At 39.3% G+C, this 16,567-nt stretch overlaps 1 protein-coding gene across 1 annotated transcript in view; it reads right to left on the bottom strand.

Moving 5' to 3' along the window:
* Positions 1-3,438: 3,438 nt before the first annotated feature.
* Positions 3,439-16,567, bottom strand: part of KCNK10 (potassium two pore domain channel subfamily K member 10) — a 69,670-nt gene continuing 56,541 nt past the window's right edge. Inside the window, exon 7 of the mRNA XM_019285626.3 lies at positions 3,439-16,356. Within this exon, the coding sequence (XP_019141171.1) occupies positions 15,745-16,356 (612 nt within the window). The 3' untranslated portion in view covers positions 3,439-15,744. The remainder of the gene's footprint in view (positions 16,357-16,567) is intronic.

Genomic DNA, 16,567 nt, shown 5'->3' with positions numbered 1-16,567 from the left:
TTTTCATAAAGGATTGAAATGTCCTTTGATAATAACCCAAGCCAGTTCCTCAATTTGAAATTGAACTAAACACTTACTGTATAGAAATCTATGGAACATCAATTAGGACTGTTTGAAAAGCTTTCTGTTCCGTGATTAATAGATTATTGAATTCAGAAATAAAGGTTTTCAAAACATAGTCTTTTAGAGCTGGACAAAAAGGCAATTACTTTTTCATTCCAAATCTTTTCAGTTAAAATATTTATAATAGACTTTGAAAAATTACAGGATGAGCCTTAAATGTTCTGTCCTCTTCATTTTAGGGAATGATACTTTTGCCCTAGAAAGGACTAAATTGATGCAAAAGTGACTCAGTCTCTAAAGTAGCTGGTAAACATCAGGCTGATAGTGTGGTTCTACTCTGACAAGTTGCTATATAAAACTGGTAGTTGAACTTACCCCTTTTGTGGTATTTCAAGCCATAGCAAAGCAGGGCCAAATACTAAATACCTTCTGCTTCTTATCCCTGTTAGCCCAGCACAATTAATGCAACCAAGGGAGAAGGAACTGCACTAAGGCTTTTCTGCATTTTATTTGGACCTCACTGGGATAATGGAGTGGCTCAGCCATGACAGGAAGTTCAGCTGGAAGAGGCAATAGCCATTAAGGCTGATAGACCTCTAATAAGCAGACCTTCACTAAGATACTGAAATAAAGAAATTACTGTGTGCTATTCCAGATCAAAGACTTCAAGACCTCAGTCTGCCAGAGCCATTATAAAAAGTAACATTTTATATAGAGTTGCCAGAGGAAGAACTGGGGCATTATTGTGGCCATTTAAAACAAACAAACAAACAATCATATAACAAATGAATAACTAACCAGAGGCCATAGAAGAATAGATGCACTAAAGAAAAAGCATAGACTGCCACTCTATTTGGAAATAATTATGTACAATTTGAAGGAAATACAGTGAAGTATAAACAACTGAGGTCAAGCAACAGATTCCCAGTTTCAAAGTAAAATGTGCTGCACTATTTAAAGTTTTTAATGCAGATTAAACAAGTGCAAACCAAATCCAGTTCCCACCGAAATTTGTGATGGGAATTGATTTGGAAGAGAAAGATATCTTCCCTGGAAATTCAATGCAATTTTTTTCTTACTCTGTAGAATGAAAAAGAAGAAATGTTACTGCGTTAAGTCTACCTTATAAATAACTACAACAAAAGGAGAAAAAGAGATTGCTGCTCAGAGTAAAGCTGTTTCCATAAGTGTATATGCTCATAAAGGACTTCTCTGAGATGGGTGAAGATGGATATGGATAGGTCTAGTACATAGGAGTGGCTTCCAGGACAGCTTTAAGCATCAAGCTTAGAGGAAAATGTACTACACAGAACACTCTAAACTCGGTATAAAAGGACAGCATGGGAGACAAACAATAGGGGCCCCACTTCCTGCAAGATTGTTCCATAAGCAGCAGAAGAGGCACTGGGGTGCACTGAAGGGCCCAATTCCTAGCTCCTGACAGGCCAGACTGACTCGGGAGGCCACTCCTCAGACCCTCCTGTTGTTCTCATTTCTGCTAGAAGCTCATGTTCTTTTCCCCTTGCCAGGACAACTGATCATATCAAAACCAAGAGACCCCTCATCTTCTAAGTGTCAGCTTCACCAGATGGCATAGCTGAAAGGACTGGTAATATCTGCATTGGTAACATCTGATGCTCACAAGACCGGGGGAGGGAAAGAAGGGGTACTGCAAAAAATATTGCGCTTGGCAGGACGAAAGAGAAAAAGTGTTGGAAAAAAAGAGACTGGATGCTGGTGTAGTAGGACCCTCTGGAGGAGTGTCCTATTTCACGATCTCCCTCACTAACTACTCTCTTGCGTCTCATTAACTGATGGAAGTGGGGACAGAATGTTAAGAAATGTGAGGGCTCAGTGCATTGCCCACGTGGAAGGCAGTTAAACAGGCAGTTCCAAAACTGAGCCATTGCTTCCACCTTTGATCAAAGAGTAACTCATAATCCATGAGAAACTTATGAAATATTTAAGGTGAAAAAAACCCCAAAATATGGTGTCTTGTAGTTGCAAAGCCAAAATGAAAATTCTGCCTGAAGCGAGAGGAGTGCAAACTGTGCTATTTCTGAATCTGATTTTTACAGATATATGTGGGTGCTCCCTTTAATGCCCTTTTAGAAACCTGGGAACCCCATGACTTTCTGGAATACTTCAACTGGAAAATTGCCCTTTTATTGAGCTTTTGATTAACTTCAAAATACAATAGGTTTGTGGAGATTTTTGTATTTCATGCACTATCTACTGCAAATTTAGGATATTATACAAGGATTTAAATTGAACTGCACACATGAAATATTTTCTGAAACATCCATGGTCTTACCTATGTACCCTTCACTTTTCCCCACAGCTTGAAAACAAAGCAGCAGTATGCAATGCAGCCAGGGCACAGAAAGGCTGGCTGTTCATAATACATCACCAAAAGTTCACTCTCTTACCAGGGAAATATTTGCATTATGCTACTCTTTTTCTTAAACTCTCTATGCCGTATTTCCTTTCTACTGATGGATTAGTATCTTCATACACTGATATTCCTCTTTTCTCATTGCTCCAACATGGGTTAATATATGCAAGGCTTTTTATCTGATGATCTTTTCAGAACTTGGAGAGAAATTAGGACAAACCCAGTAATCTCTTTTTGGCATCTAAAAGGTTGGTGCTATAATAGCAAACATTTTTGATGCCTTACCTAAAACTAGTTTCTGTGTAGAATGAAGGAAAGAGTAATTCTCAAGAGTAAGTCTCAAGTAGTCTCAAGCATTTTGCTTAGACTTTGATGAAAACACTTGTATCCTTCCAGAATGTGGTATGTCTTCAAAATCTCTGATACAGAAACTAGAAGAGGTCTCCTGGTTTAGGAAACAAAATGCCACATAGAAAACTGCATTCTTTCTTCTGTATTTCCCTGGAAATGCTGAACAAGCCAGATAACCAATATTTTCTAAGGTAATCAGAATCTGCTGTCAGTAAATAAGGCCAAGGTTTACACAGTGAACATGAAGGAACAGATAAAAGTACTCCATAACTGATCAGAACACAGGGCATGAGACAGAAGCCCATGACAAGTATGGGATGATGTAAATCAAAGATTGTCCCATAAAGCAGACATAAGAGGAATTAAGGTGCATAGACAATCTTAATTCTGGCAACTACCAGTTTTGTGAAAGTCTGACTGCAATTTAGCAATTAATTAAAAAAAAAGTACATGGAATACTCTCGAAGTTTAATTCAGCAGTTTATTTATAGGAAAAGCTGTACCTGAGCCATGGTATAGTCAAGATAGCATGGCTGGTCAGCTACTAGAGCACATAGCAACAAGTCAAGAGTTAAAACCCTTGCTTGGACACAGGTTTCTGTGTAACCTGAATTATCTAATTCATTTCCTATGCTATAAAGTAGGAATAATGATATTTCCTAAGTATTTGTGACAATAATTAATTTTTATTTCCTAGAACATGAGATCTGTCAAGGAAGTGCTCCATGGGGGGAAAAAAAGTAAGTAAATATTAATCATCACATCACTAACAACACTACAATTTTTTCTGCGCTTCACATACTCCTGTCTTCTTAGTGCTTCATGTAAATTCTGTGACTTTAAAAATACAACACAGTATGTTAAATATGAAGCTGAAACAAGAACCTCAAGGAAGAAAACATACTCTGCCTAGAATTTAAATTAATACACAGATAGCATTTACTATGCTACCAAAATAATTTAAATGATCAAGAGTTCATATATGCCCTAACCTTAGCACTGGCTGCTTTATTGAGAATTGGTTCCTCACATTAAACTCCTAATGGGAAAAGTCTATGTTTCCAAAACACGAGCTTGTTTTTTCTAGGATTTAGTGATTGTGCTCAATGCACACTGGTGAGAGCAGGCTTCAGAGCTGCTCAGAGTTTTAGTGTACAACAGGAAAGAACCAGCCTGCTCCTACTTGAGCCATATATGCCTCCTGCTGGCTAAACCATCTGACTCTTCTCATTTGGGTTGACAAACCAAATTCAGTTGAATAATATGTTGATTATTCATCTGAAAGAAAAAAAAAAAAGGGGGGGGGAGAAAAAAAAAGGCAAAGCATTTTTTCCCCTTTGTAAGCCTTTTTTTTTTTTTTTTTCATTTGAAGTAATAGATGGCTCCTCTAACTTTCAGGGAAAAGTTCATTTTAAATGGAAATGTGACATTTGCTTTCAGATTGAAAAGATAAAATTAATTCCAATTTAATTTGACTGGAGGGTTTTTTCTGTTTTTGTATTTCACTGCAAAGATATTACTTCAATTTGGTTTGACCCACAAGTGGCTTTTTATTTTTTGGCTTCCAGAGGTTATCTTTGAATTGAAAGACCAGTAACTCTGAGCTCCAGTTTTACCAAGATTTCATCTCTTTTCCAGTCGGTCCTTAGCCCAGGTTTGTCATAGTATTTTGCTAGCCTTGTGCAATTTTGCATCTAATGTTTGATCAAATCCCTATTTCAAATCTGATCTAAACATAGTATTCCTTAATCCAATCTACTTCTATTTTACTTTCCTAAAATAATTTTTTAAAATAAATCTTATTATTTAGCAGAGTTTGCTTCTCTGGAAAACTACTCCTAGTACCCATCAAGATATAGCAGAATTTTTGTTACAATGAAGCAAAAACGTAAGGATTTTGTTGTTATGGTTGTTAAAATACTCAAACAAAGTATTTCAGTCTCTAAATGGACAAGAGATGCCAAAGAAGGGCCCTGATCACAGAAGAAGAAACCCCACTTCTGCCGACCCTGCAGCAGCCCTCATTTAATGCTGGCACTGCAGTGTCCCCACACCCACCTGTGTCACAGTAACACGTTCACATCTTTGCCCGGCCGAGGGACCCCGACATATCTGGATTTATGGCTTGACAGGTTCACATTTCAACCAATGCTTTCTGACTTTCTGCTCTCCAGATGCACATTGATTGTGAGGCAAGTTATTGATGACTACACTAATGGACAGGAAAACCTCCACTAAAGAGTCTTCATTTTCTCCCTGCAAGACAGTTTTCCTTTCCAAACCACACAGTGCTGTTAAACGAAGTCCCTTTTTTAGGTCCATAAGCACCTGTAGGTCTTCTTTTCATTCTTTGTACACACTGGCCAACAAACTGATCAAATAACTAAGTAATGCCAGGAGACACAGAGAGGAAAAGACTTAAAAGACTTAACTATTTCCTCTTATTAAGCCACAAGGTTTGACATGTATCTCTTTATTTCTTTGGAACTTCTTTCAGTACCTGAGAGCATCCCCAATGTACTGGTTTCCCCATCATCTGGATGCTTAATGGCAGTGTATTATACATGTTAATAGGAAATATGTCTGTCTAGACCAATATGCAGAGATCCCCACACCAGAGATGGCCGTTGCTTAAAACAAAGAGCCTGAGGATCACAAATATGGTGGTCACTATGATTTCTGTAGAAAGTACCTCCATTTTCCTGGCCTTCACAGCTTGGCCTTACACACAAAAAAACCACCAGCAACTACTTTATAGAGAGCCCAGATTAAATTTACTGTAGGCAAGCCCCCTGTTATAGGCATTAGTGAGGAGCAGACAAGCAGGAATCAGAAATCCAGGGAGGGATGTGTGACTAATGATGGGCAAGAGAAATTGCCAAGCACAGCCCAAACCTCTTTTGCTGTTGCATTACATTGGCTTGTTTGGTAACTGCCAAAGAAGAGCTAACGAGCTGGGATTGCTTCATGCAGGATTGCAAGTAGGCAGGGCTAATTTATTAGTACTCAGCCTGAGGGAGGGAGGTCCATTCTACAGAAAGGAAGCCACCTATTTTCATAGATTAGTGAAGGCTTAGAAAGGCAGGAAACTTAAGCAATCAAAAGCAGAAATGAAATTATTCATTTAAAGCTCTTGTTAGGAGGTGAAATATAAAATAACTTCCTGCTAAAAAGGAAATCATAGTTGCAGAATGAGCTACCAAAAATTTTATTTTCTAGTTTAAGACAAGCCCAGATTTCAGGGAGATTCCTCCTCTTTTCCTTCTCATGAGAAATGCAGTCATATACCTTTCTTCAAACAGTAAGACTTGCTGTTTCTAAACAACATGATAAATGTTATAAATCATTCTCAGTAGGCAGCTATGCTGAAGGAATCCAAGGGGAAAAAAGTGACAGTTGCAGCCTACAAGGGGGTATTTGTTGCTATTTTGTATTTAGTTGGGTTTTGTCTTTTTTTCAGCTTGACAAAATATGTTTAGTTTGTCAAATTGAGCTACACCAGAATAAGAAATGGAAATAAAAGAATATAATTGGCTTCACAGCACAGCATGAATTCCCCACAAGATGGACCTGCTCTAGGATAAAGTCTGAACTAAATACCTGAGTAGGCTGTTGTCTTTCAGCCACCCCTGGTTGGAGGATTAAGCAGTTTGGTGTAAATCTGACAGCACAACTTGTATCTTTCAGCACCTAAGGCTGAAATCTTGCTGTTACTCAGACAGCACCTATTTCCCTTGTTACAAAACACACAGTCATCATTTGTTTGTGCTTAATCCCTCAAACGCCTGCTGCTCTATTCACTGTGGAGGAGTTATCGATTAGCCCGGCTCCAGCCTCTCCACAGGCTTCAACACATGTGACAATGATTGCCAGGGCTCTTGTTTTTCCTGCTGTGACATCTTAAAAGTCACTCCCAAATCTGTAATATGACATCATAAAAATGATCTCATGAGGTTCCTGTCTGTATTTAATGACTCTTTGCAAAACAGCCTCAGTTTATGTGCTGTTTTGTTTCTTTTTCAATCATTTCAATCATTTCAATCACATTTCCAGCTTGTGCTCTGGAATGCACTGCGTGTGTCTTTCCCACAAACCCTTGTAGGAAGAAGAGATTTGCAGGCCCAAACTCTGTCCTTTGTAGAATTTTCTGTCTCTTTTTCTGCCCAGATACTCATGCAAGGGGGAAGCAATAAACCTGCAACTGTAAGATCTTTGCATACTGCTTACAAAGGATTAACAGGAAGCTGACTTTCTCCTCACTGGATTAGCTCTGAAAGGTTAACAAGAGCAAAAGGCACTATGCATGTCTTAATTTTCATTGATGCCACCTGCAAAAGCATGAAATGCACAGAAGGCCAGATATATTCAATGAGATAGTGGCATAGGGAAAAGCTTTTGCTCTGTGACTGTTGTTGTTATTTGGGATTAGGGGGAAGGGGGGTGTTGCTGTTATGTTTTGTTATGGTGGGTTTTTGGCTTTTTTTCCCCTCAGGAATTGCAATAGTCCTATTTTTCTCCACTTTGGTTGCACATGGGAGTCAATTGTTCACCTCAAGAAACATTCAGATTTCTGCTGACAGGTAGAACTGTGTTGCTCAGTTTACACTCTTCTCTTTTTAAAGTGATTCTAATGGTTGTAAATGAGAGAAGGATCACAGTTTTGGACCCCCACCAATTAAGCTATTTGGCACACTGTGGCTCAGTGTAATGGAGTGGATATTTTAAACAAGTTCTTCATATGCACAACCAAGATTCACAGTCACCACATGCTCTGGAATGTAATACAGTCTTAATTTACTGCTTTATTCTTCCCAAAGAGGTAACTGTACTTAGGAGGAAATAGTGGCACAGGTCCATTTAGCTAATTGCTTCAAGTCAAACTTACGGTGTCCATCCATCCTGTTTAAATTGGGTTCAGTAATGACATTTAGATTGTTCTGCCTCAGAAATGGCACTGTCAAAAGAGTTCTCCATCAAGAAAAACATCAGCACCTTGTGCCAGAATGAAAGGAAGGGATGACCCAGAGGCAATCTCCTACAGTGGGGAAAGTCTCTAGGGTCCCCCATGGAAATGATCTAAAGCTTTTCTGGAAAGCAGTGACAACTGCCAGGCCAAAAAATGTGCTGTGAAATCTCTGTGGGATATTCCTCCCTAAACTATGCACTTTCAGTATGTTACTGTACTATTATATAGTAATTTATTGTTTCTAGAGCAACTTTAATTGGTTTTCTACCATGTTAACAATTTGTTTCGAAACAGTTGGTGTTCTGCAAAACAGCAGACTGTACTGAGAAAATAATTTTTAAGCAAGAATCTTAGTGGGACCCGCAGCATCCTGAATATAGGTTTTGGAGAAAAAGAAGGTATTCACAATTTCTCATACATCCACCTTTCGGCTTTTGCTGGTTTTTTGGGGTTTTTTCTTCTTTCCTTTGTCTTTCTCAATCACTTCTAGGAACAATGACTTGGGTCAGTTTGCTAAATAGGTCCGTTTTCTGGAGGACTCCAGAAACTTAAGTACCATCTGTATACCCCCTGCAACAGGTCACAAAGTCAGAGCAAACAGCTGTAGCTTGATGAAGTCTGGACCTGGAAATCAATTGAACAAGTAGAATGTGCATAAACTAGAAAATGCAAACAACCATTTTTGCATGAAAAATGAGTGATACAGAGTAGCTAAAGTAGGTCCAATTAAAAGACTCATGATCATAAGGAAGGAGAAATAATTTTGGAGATGGAGGTGGGCTTTGGAGAAATATGTCTTGACTGGCACAGTTAATACACAAGTAGCAAGAATCAGTATGGACTGAGTAGCATAAACAGCATATAAAAACTAGCACAAAAAAGGGGAAGATTGTTTTGCTCCGTCCAGAGAAGGTTTTTTTCTTTATTTTTTTCTCTCAAAGTCAAGCGAAGGTTCAGCCATGAGGGGTCCCTATACACACTATGCAGAACTATGAACCATGCTTACTGTAATTTTTTATCACCCCCATTTGCTGAAAAAAGGAACATAGTTCAAGAGTATGCACCCTCTGTGAGTGGACTGGCCTGTGCTGCAGTTTCCCAATCTAAAGGAAAAACAAGACAGCGAGGGAATCTGAGGCCTCACACAGAAATCAGTCAATACACAAACATCCAAAAAGCTGCAAAAAGGCAAAAGATATCACAGTAAAAGACAACCCCAACTTTGTCTGTGCTTCCCAAAGTCAAAAACCTTCACCTCCTCTCCCCATCAGTGATTTCTTCCAGTCATCCCAGCAAATAATTTCTTTGGAAAGAAACTTGGAAAGAGAGACAGAGCCTCCTCAATGTTCTGTTTCTTGCTTCCCTGTTGACTAGTCACTAAATGCAGAAATGGCTCAGTATGGGTAAAGGGACGACTGGAAATTTAAGTCTCTCTTTTGAAACCAGCCCAGCACCATGGCTTCCCAAATTACACACCCAGGAAACATGGGAATCTGGATCATCAACCAGGGAGAAAAGGTAGAAGGGGCAAAACCAAGCCCAAAGGTCCAGCAAAAGTGATATTACCAGCAAGGCACAGTTTTCTAGAGATATGCAAAAGAGAAGGTTAATTACATCCCCTTGCTGGATGATTAGACAACAGAAAGATTTAAAAAAACAACAGGAAAAGTGTTTTCATCTGGATGGTCTTTGTTCCAATTTTTTTTTCAATCTTTTAAAACATTACATCATAAAATAACAACAATAGCAGCAAAACTTATCAAGATGGTACAAGCACATTCTGCTCTGCACCCTGGTAATGACATTTATGAAACTGTCATTTTTCTGAGAATGTCTTTCTAAAGCACCATTAAATCTTACAGAAAGAAAGAAAGAGGGACAGAGACAAGAAAGTAGATAGAACATCCTTGCAACTGGTTTTACTGATTGTTTATAGTATAATTTGAAGTTGATCAGGAAAAAATAGTAGAACAGCATCCCAAAAAAGTGTTTCCCCAAATTTTAAGAAACTTCTTTTTCAAACAAAAAGCTGAAAATGACTAATAGTGGTTTCTCAGTACTGTCCAAGGTCCAGATCAAATTCTATTAGAATTTGGAAAAAAATCACTCTAAAACTACATTGATACACTGCCCTGAATAAATTTAAATTGTTGGGAAGATATGATCTAGACTGCTTTTTTCTAATTAAAGCTACTATATTATTCCAGGATCTAAGAAACTGCTAAATGGTAAAAGCTGGTATGTTTGGCTTACATCTCAAAAAAGCGCCATAAGCCTTCCTCTTGAGCGCACCCAGCTCTCACAATAAAAAGGACTTTGGGGATAGAATGTATTTGGGAGACAGGAGTATTCTCTCTCACATGCCAAGTATCATCTGCCTTTGCTTTGCTCTCAGGATCAGCAAGGCAAAGCAGATACTCTTTGCCTCAAAAGGCTAAATGCTATAGCAATGTGCACTTTCCCCCAAAAGCAGCAGGCCTGTTATTTCCTGGTGATAAGACTTAGCTCAGATGTGACTTGTAACCAGAGATGAGGGAGCACAAGAAGTTCACATCTACCTGCATGGAGCGAGGAGGCACCACCAGTAAATCTGTGTGCAAGAACCAGTTATGTGTGCCATGTGAGAGGTGTTTGCATGGGGCTGTTCTTCAACTGGTTCCTGAGAACTCAGTGTGGTGGGTAAGACTTGCCTTTAGAGTGACCTTCCCATCCCAGCATGATCCAGCTCACAGACTATGCACTGGCTACATCAGGACAACCCCAAATTCGCTTTTGCAACTGCTTCCTCAGTGATTTCAACAACACAAGTCAACAGAGACTAACAACGTTATGAACTGCAGTGGCAGGAGGAAAAATATGATCCAATTCAGCAGTGGTATTAAGGAGAGTAACTTATTGGTGGTAGAGTAGATAGGGACCTTGGGAAAATTTCAGCAACCCAAAGGAATTTTCAAATCTACATTTTTTTGCTGATGCATTTCAGCCAATCAGTTTCATACATTAATCTACAAGCCTTTGAGTTCCACAGATTTGTGTTGATTTTCCATGTGTTTTCATTGATACTTAAATGCCTAGGGAACTGTTTCTGAAACTGAGCTCATTTGTGTTTAGTGATATAACGCCATTCCAGTAAGTATAAATTGCACAGCAGAGATGAGTTAAAACAGCAGGCCTTTGCCATAAAAAGCTAAAAAATAACAAGCTAGCTTCACTTTACTGCACAGACTTAAAGGGGAAGATTTTGGCCTTAGATTAGACAAAACATAGCTCAGGACAAGTAAATGCACAGGGAGGACTGAAGCTGTCCCCAGTCACCTTTCAAATTCATATCTGTTTAGTAGGACACTTCCTGCTCTAGGTTAGTACACAACATAACGTGATGCCTGGTCTTTGCCTGTAATTTATTTCTAGTGGACAATGGGAAAAGTGAGAGTAGCAGACATCATGCAACCTGACAACACAAATAAACCCCTGAGAAAACCAAAGCTGGCAAAGAAACGGCCCATGTACAGCATAAATACAAATACTTCCGAAAAATGCAGGGTTTTTAAGGACAGGGTTTTTAACAACCTGAACTCAGACATAATATCACTTGTTATGGGTTAGAGATTTCTACAGAAAGTCTCTGGCATAGTCCTTTAATGGCTTTGGAGGAAGCACACTGGTACTAGAGACATCTAAAGACAGGCAGCAGAAGCTCGGATGTTTTACAGTTTCATGGCAACAAGCAAAATCAGGTTTCATGAATATAAATCACTGAGGGGGATTATTTTATTTACTATTATTTCTAGGATTTATTAGAAATAATGTTCCCTATTAAGTGGTAATGAAATTACAAATCTTTTGAAAAACAGTATCTGCATGAATTCAGTGATGGTTATGATGGTTAATGGTTCAGGAGGATCCCCAAAGTGGCATAGCAGAATTCTCCTGCACAAGCCAGACTGCAGAGCTGAAAGCTGTAGGAGTACAGCAGCTGAGCTGTCCTCTGTGTGTCAGGGGTGCAGCTACAGAAAATCCATGTTTCCTTTGTTCTTTCAGGTCCCAATTCCCATGTCAATGTTATGCTCAGGGCAGGATCTGAGAGCTAAAGTGAGTAACCCACCCTTTTGTTTGACATCATATTTTCAGGCTGCTGGGAAAGGGCCTAATTTAGAGAAATAAGTTTTGGATATGGTTCAGACTACTTTTGCTAAAACTTTCTGTAATGGTGGAGCAGCCTCACTAGAAATAACATGACAAGTTTTTTATAGGTATTACTAAATGCCAGAGGATGAGAATTTTAGCCATAAAAACATATGATGTTTGAGCTGAGATTCTCTCTTAAGCTGTTGCAGACAATTAAAACCAAGGGGTGCCCTTTAGAAGGGGAAAAGCAATTTAGCTCATTAAAATGTCATTTTAGGTGTCAAGATGTTTCTGTCTGGCCCCCTATGAAATACACCATTTGCACTTCCCATATTATAATAAAAATTATGTATATTGAGGTATTTAATAGGAAATCATCAAGAAGAAAATATTTACTCCTGTAGTAGCCTGGCAACTTTCTCAGCAAGTTTCACAGACACAGAAATGGAGAGGAATCAAAGAGAGCAATTTGCTTTGATATAAAAGGTCATCAAATGCTCTGCTCAGTATGTCGCTGAGAGTTTACTGAGCATCACCTTTTGTCCCTGAACTATTATATTCCAAACCAGGAGATGCTGAAGAAACAGCTAGTAAAATGTCAGCCAGTGGCTCCTGCATGACGTGGCCACGCAGAAACTAGAATGAGACACACACACCATCACCTAGAATCTGGACAGGGGACAGATTGAGAACACAGAAAGTTAAGATTAAAACTATGCAAATATGTCATTGTCCTTCTCTTACATCAGAGCAAACAGTTCTGAATTTGCCCAACAAATTTTGCCTCCTGAGTCACTTGTCCATGTTGACTTGTTTTCTGTGATTTGCCTGCTGTTCAACTCCCTGCTCACACAGACAATTCCTACAAGACAGACCCCTGGCTATGACTAAACCTTGTATTTCACATACGGAAAATGCATCTCCCATATCCTTACAGATGTCTGTGTGACTGTGCAGAACTTTTCTATTGCAGGCAAGCATTTCTTGTGAGAAGAACTCATCTGACAAACACAGAACACTGCATGCATGATGTTGATCTTGGCATTTGGTAACCAAGGAGAATTATTTGCACAAACTGAATGTATTGCATGCTTTCAGAGTCAGGTGAGATGCTTTTGGGTGCCAGATCCTTCATAGATGCAAAGCGCAGGATGATGTAACAAGGCATTACTTTAATTCTCAGACCCAAATCATATGTCTGAGCACTTCTGAACCTTTTCTGGAATTCAAAGGCAAATCTAAATTGTAGCTTTCACTCCTAACCTCCTGCCAGTAAAACACCAGATCCGAACAGCCTTTGTACATCCAGATACGCTTCATCCATCCTGGCACTACAGAATTAGTGATGCTCATGGATGAGACTTCAGAAGATTTGTTCATATGTGGCACTCAAGGCCTGCCCAAAATCAGCAGTAACAGGCAGGCTAAAGAACTCCAGTGCTTGAGGAGACCTGCACCTTGCTGGTGTCTGCCTGTGGCTTGAGGAGGATGGGACTGAGGATGGTCACAAGCTGCCATCTGCGTGTTTGCGAAGCCAAGCATAGGGCTGCCTGGCACAAAAGTCTCCAGAAGCCACGGCAGTTCTTGAGTCAAGTGGAACCTTCCCTGGGGACTGGGCTTACTGCCCTGCCTCTGGTAAGGTAAAGCCAGAGTGCAGCCCTGCACCATACGATTCACTGGTGAAGTAAGCAGAATTCAATTTCTCTTGGATCTTATTGAGTTAGAGCAATCCCAAATGACCTGAAATTTTTCAAACATTGCTTTTCCATCCTTGGTTTTCAGACAGATAATGAAATTAAAATGATGATAAGACATTTCAAGAGAAGTGAACCAGCAGACAAAACAAACTAAGAACTTCTTTCCTCCTCTGCACTAGTGGAATTTGGCTCACTCCTGGAAATCCAGCAGAGTCATTAGATATGCAAATATGTATACTCAAAATTTGCATTCGCACTGCCATGCTTCCATTCATAGCCATGGCAATCATGTATTCTGGTGGCCAGTTTGATTTTGAGTTGTCTCATTGTGCATAAAATCTCAGAAACTGTCACAGAATGACACATGCATTTTTGTGTATGTAGACATCGGCATGCAATTCCAAAAGTCCGTGTCTGCATGTGCCTGTCTGTATGTTTGACTAGCTTGCAGGAGTCTCTGCAATCAACATCCATGCTTACCTTACATAAAAGCCTACAGTTCGAATTGCAAGAATATTTAGGGTTTTGTGAAAGCTTAGAGAAAGCATTGCTGGTACAATCATGTGTTTCTCATTTCCAGCATGCAAAATCTTCTATCTGTAATGGCCCACCCAGTAGCCCAATGATGCTATAAAAAATTTAGTATGTTTTGCAATTCCCGTTAATTATTTTGCAGCCTTTTCTTTGAATATTTCCTGTGAAGTCTAGACACAATTCTGTTTTTTATATCCATATGCCCAGACAGCACAGAAGATTTTTTAAAAATGCCCCCAGTTTAGTTACATTTCACTTTACTCTAGAAATGCAGAGAGCTCATGTTTACTTTTTATCAATAAAAGGAATATCAAATGTCCAACACAGATAGTACCTGAAAGGAAATAAACCAAATAATTCCAAATACTTGTTTAAAAAGTTACAAAATATGATAGCATTAATGGCACTTAAAGCTATAAGCACTTAAAAGATTACCACAATATTTTTCTTCCTAAATTTCTTTTTTTTTCTGAGATTATGACAGCAGCTTATGTCTAAACCAAACCCAGCAAAAGGGGGCAGAGAGCCCTGAGATTCTATGGGAGCCCTCATTTGAATCACATGTAAGCTCTTATGTCTATTTTTAAAAATTCAGATTCAGCTAGAGAACAGCAGTTTGCTGACATGCAAAAGCTATAGCTTCCCTTCTGTCCTTATAGTCTTACAGCATTAAATAGAAGGGTTTGTTCCAGTGGTAGAAAGTGTGAATGAGAAATTATTAAAAAAAAAGAAAAAAAGTTGGCCCACTGTTTTATACATCTAGCCAAATTTTAAATTGATGTTTCTCTTCTTTTAAGCAATATCACGAGATGTTATATTTTCTTCATATGCACTTTCTTGCTGTGACTTTACATTGAATTTTCCTACATGAGAAAAAAAAATCCATTTGTTTCTTTCTTTTTTCTTTTTTTTTTCACTGCTTAAGATAAATACCCACAGAGTTTTTTCTTTTTTTTCTTTTTTTTTTTTTTTTAATGAAAAGAGCAATCCAACCCTTACTTATGTCTGTGTTGATTTTCAAACCAGCACCCAGGTGCTGGCGGTGTCCATGGACATTCTTTTGGCATTTAGAAAAGGTAATGCATCTGACTCAAAAATACGGAAAAAAAAAAAATCTAGCTTGGATCACGTGCCAAAACGTAAACTAAGCCTTACTGAAGGTTTCTAGTTCTCTCCACTCATTTCTCCTCTTTTTAATCACCAGGGGAAGGCTTTATGGATGCATACTCCATGACAAAGATACACTGTTTTTCATCCCTTTCACAGGCTCTTCTTGCATAGCTGCCCTTTGTCTAATAGCACACCATGGTAGGAGCATTCTGGTGATACTGCCATGGTTCAATCCCTTCCTTTGTGTCTTGCCCTGGTAATCTTATACAGGCTGAAATTTCCATGTGCGTAGCTTTCTGTTGCCATTCTGCAGTGCTGTGTTCCTGATTTGTTTTGGCAGAGCAAGCTTGAGTCTTTATGGCACAGTGAAATATTCTTCGATGCTATATAATTCAGACTGAGTAAGGAGTCTGTATAAGGCACGTGTCTCAATATATATGTATATAAAACCACCAACATTGTTCATTCAAGTCAAGCATCTTCTACATTTAACTTTTGTCTTAAAGTAACACTTTGTTTTTATGCTCCCTTTCTTTGGCTTCATTGGGAATCACTCCATTTTCCAGGTCTGAGTGCTGCTGGATACACTTGGTCAGGACTGAAGTGCTAGAAGAGTTCTTGGAATTACACACCTTCTCTGTCTCCTCTTCCTTTTTTTCTTCATCCAAGGAATAGTTTCTGAAGGTCTCATAAATTTTATGCATATCCTCAGGCATGGTCTTTTTGAGGTCTTTGTTTTTCCTTTTGGTCATCTTGGCAGATGATCCAAACTTGTTAATGATGTTGTCCTCGGATGCCCCCTGCCCATGCTTGTTGAGCTTATCTGACCCTTTAAGGCGCAGGTTGTTAGGCCTGTTGTTGATGCTTTCCTGAGAGGAGGCCTTGAAGCGTCCTGTTTCCAAGGTAGCAAAGACAGAGCGCTTCTCTGGAGAGAGCATGTCTAAGGAGTGGGCTCGCTGGTCCAGGCCTAGGCGCCTGCGCTCCATGCTCCGGATGGTGGCTGCCCGTTGAAGTTTGTCATGGATTTCCACGCTGAGCCGCCTCCGTGTCTCTCTGAACTCAGCTGTCACATTTGCTTTCCACTCTGCTGCATGAGCTTTTATTTCTCCAACCTTTACAACATGAGGAAAGAGAAATTAATTAAAAAAAAAAAAGCAAAATCTTTCCTGAAGAACAGCAGCACAAGCAGTTTCTTCTCTGGCATGAAACTGGGGAGTGGTCCCATCTCCACTGCATCCATCTGGACCCAAGCTCCAGTAGCAAAGTGGTTACACTGGGCAAACTCTAAACATACCAACTGATCTTACGTGACATAGAACTCAT

The sequence above is a fragment of the Corvus cornix genome, chromosome 5, assembly GCF_000738735.6.
Source record: "Corvus cornix cornix isolate S_Up_H32 chromosome 5, ASM73873v5, whole genome shotgun sequence".
Taxonomy (NCBI): domain Eukaryota; kingdom Metazoa; phylum Chordata; class Aves; order Passeriformes; family Corvidae; genus Corvus; species Corvus cornix.
Note: the sequence above shows the minus strand (reverse complement) of the source record. Positions and strands in the feature narration are given on the sequence as shown.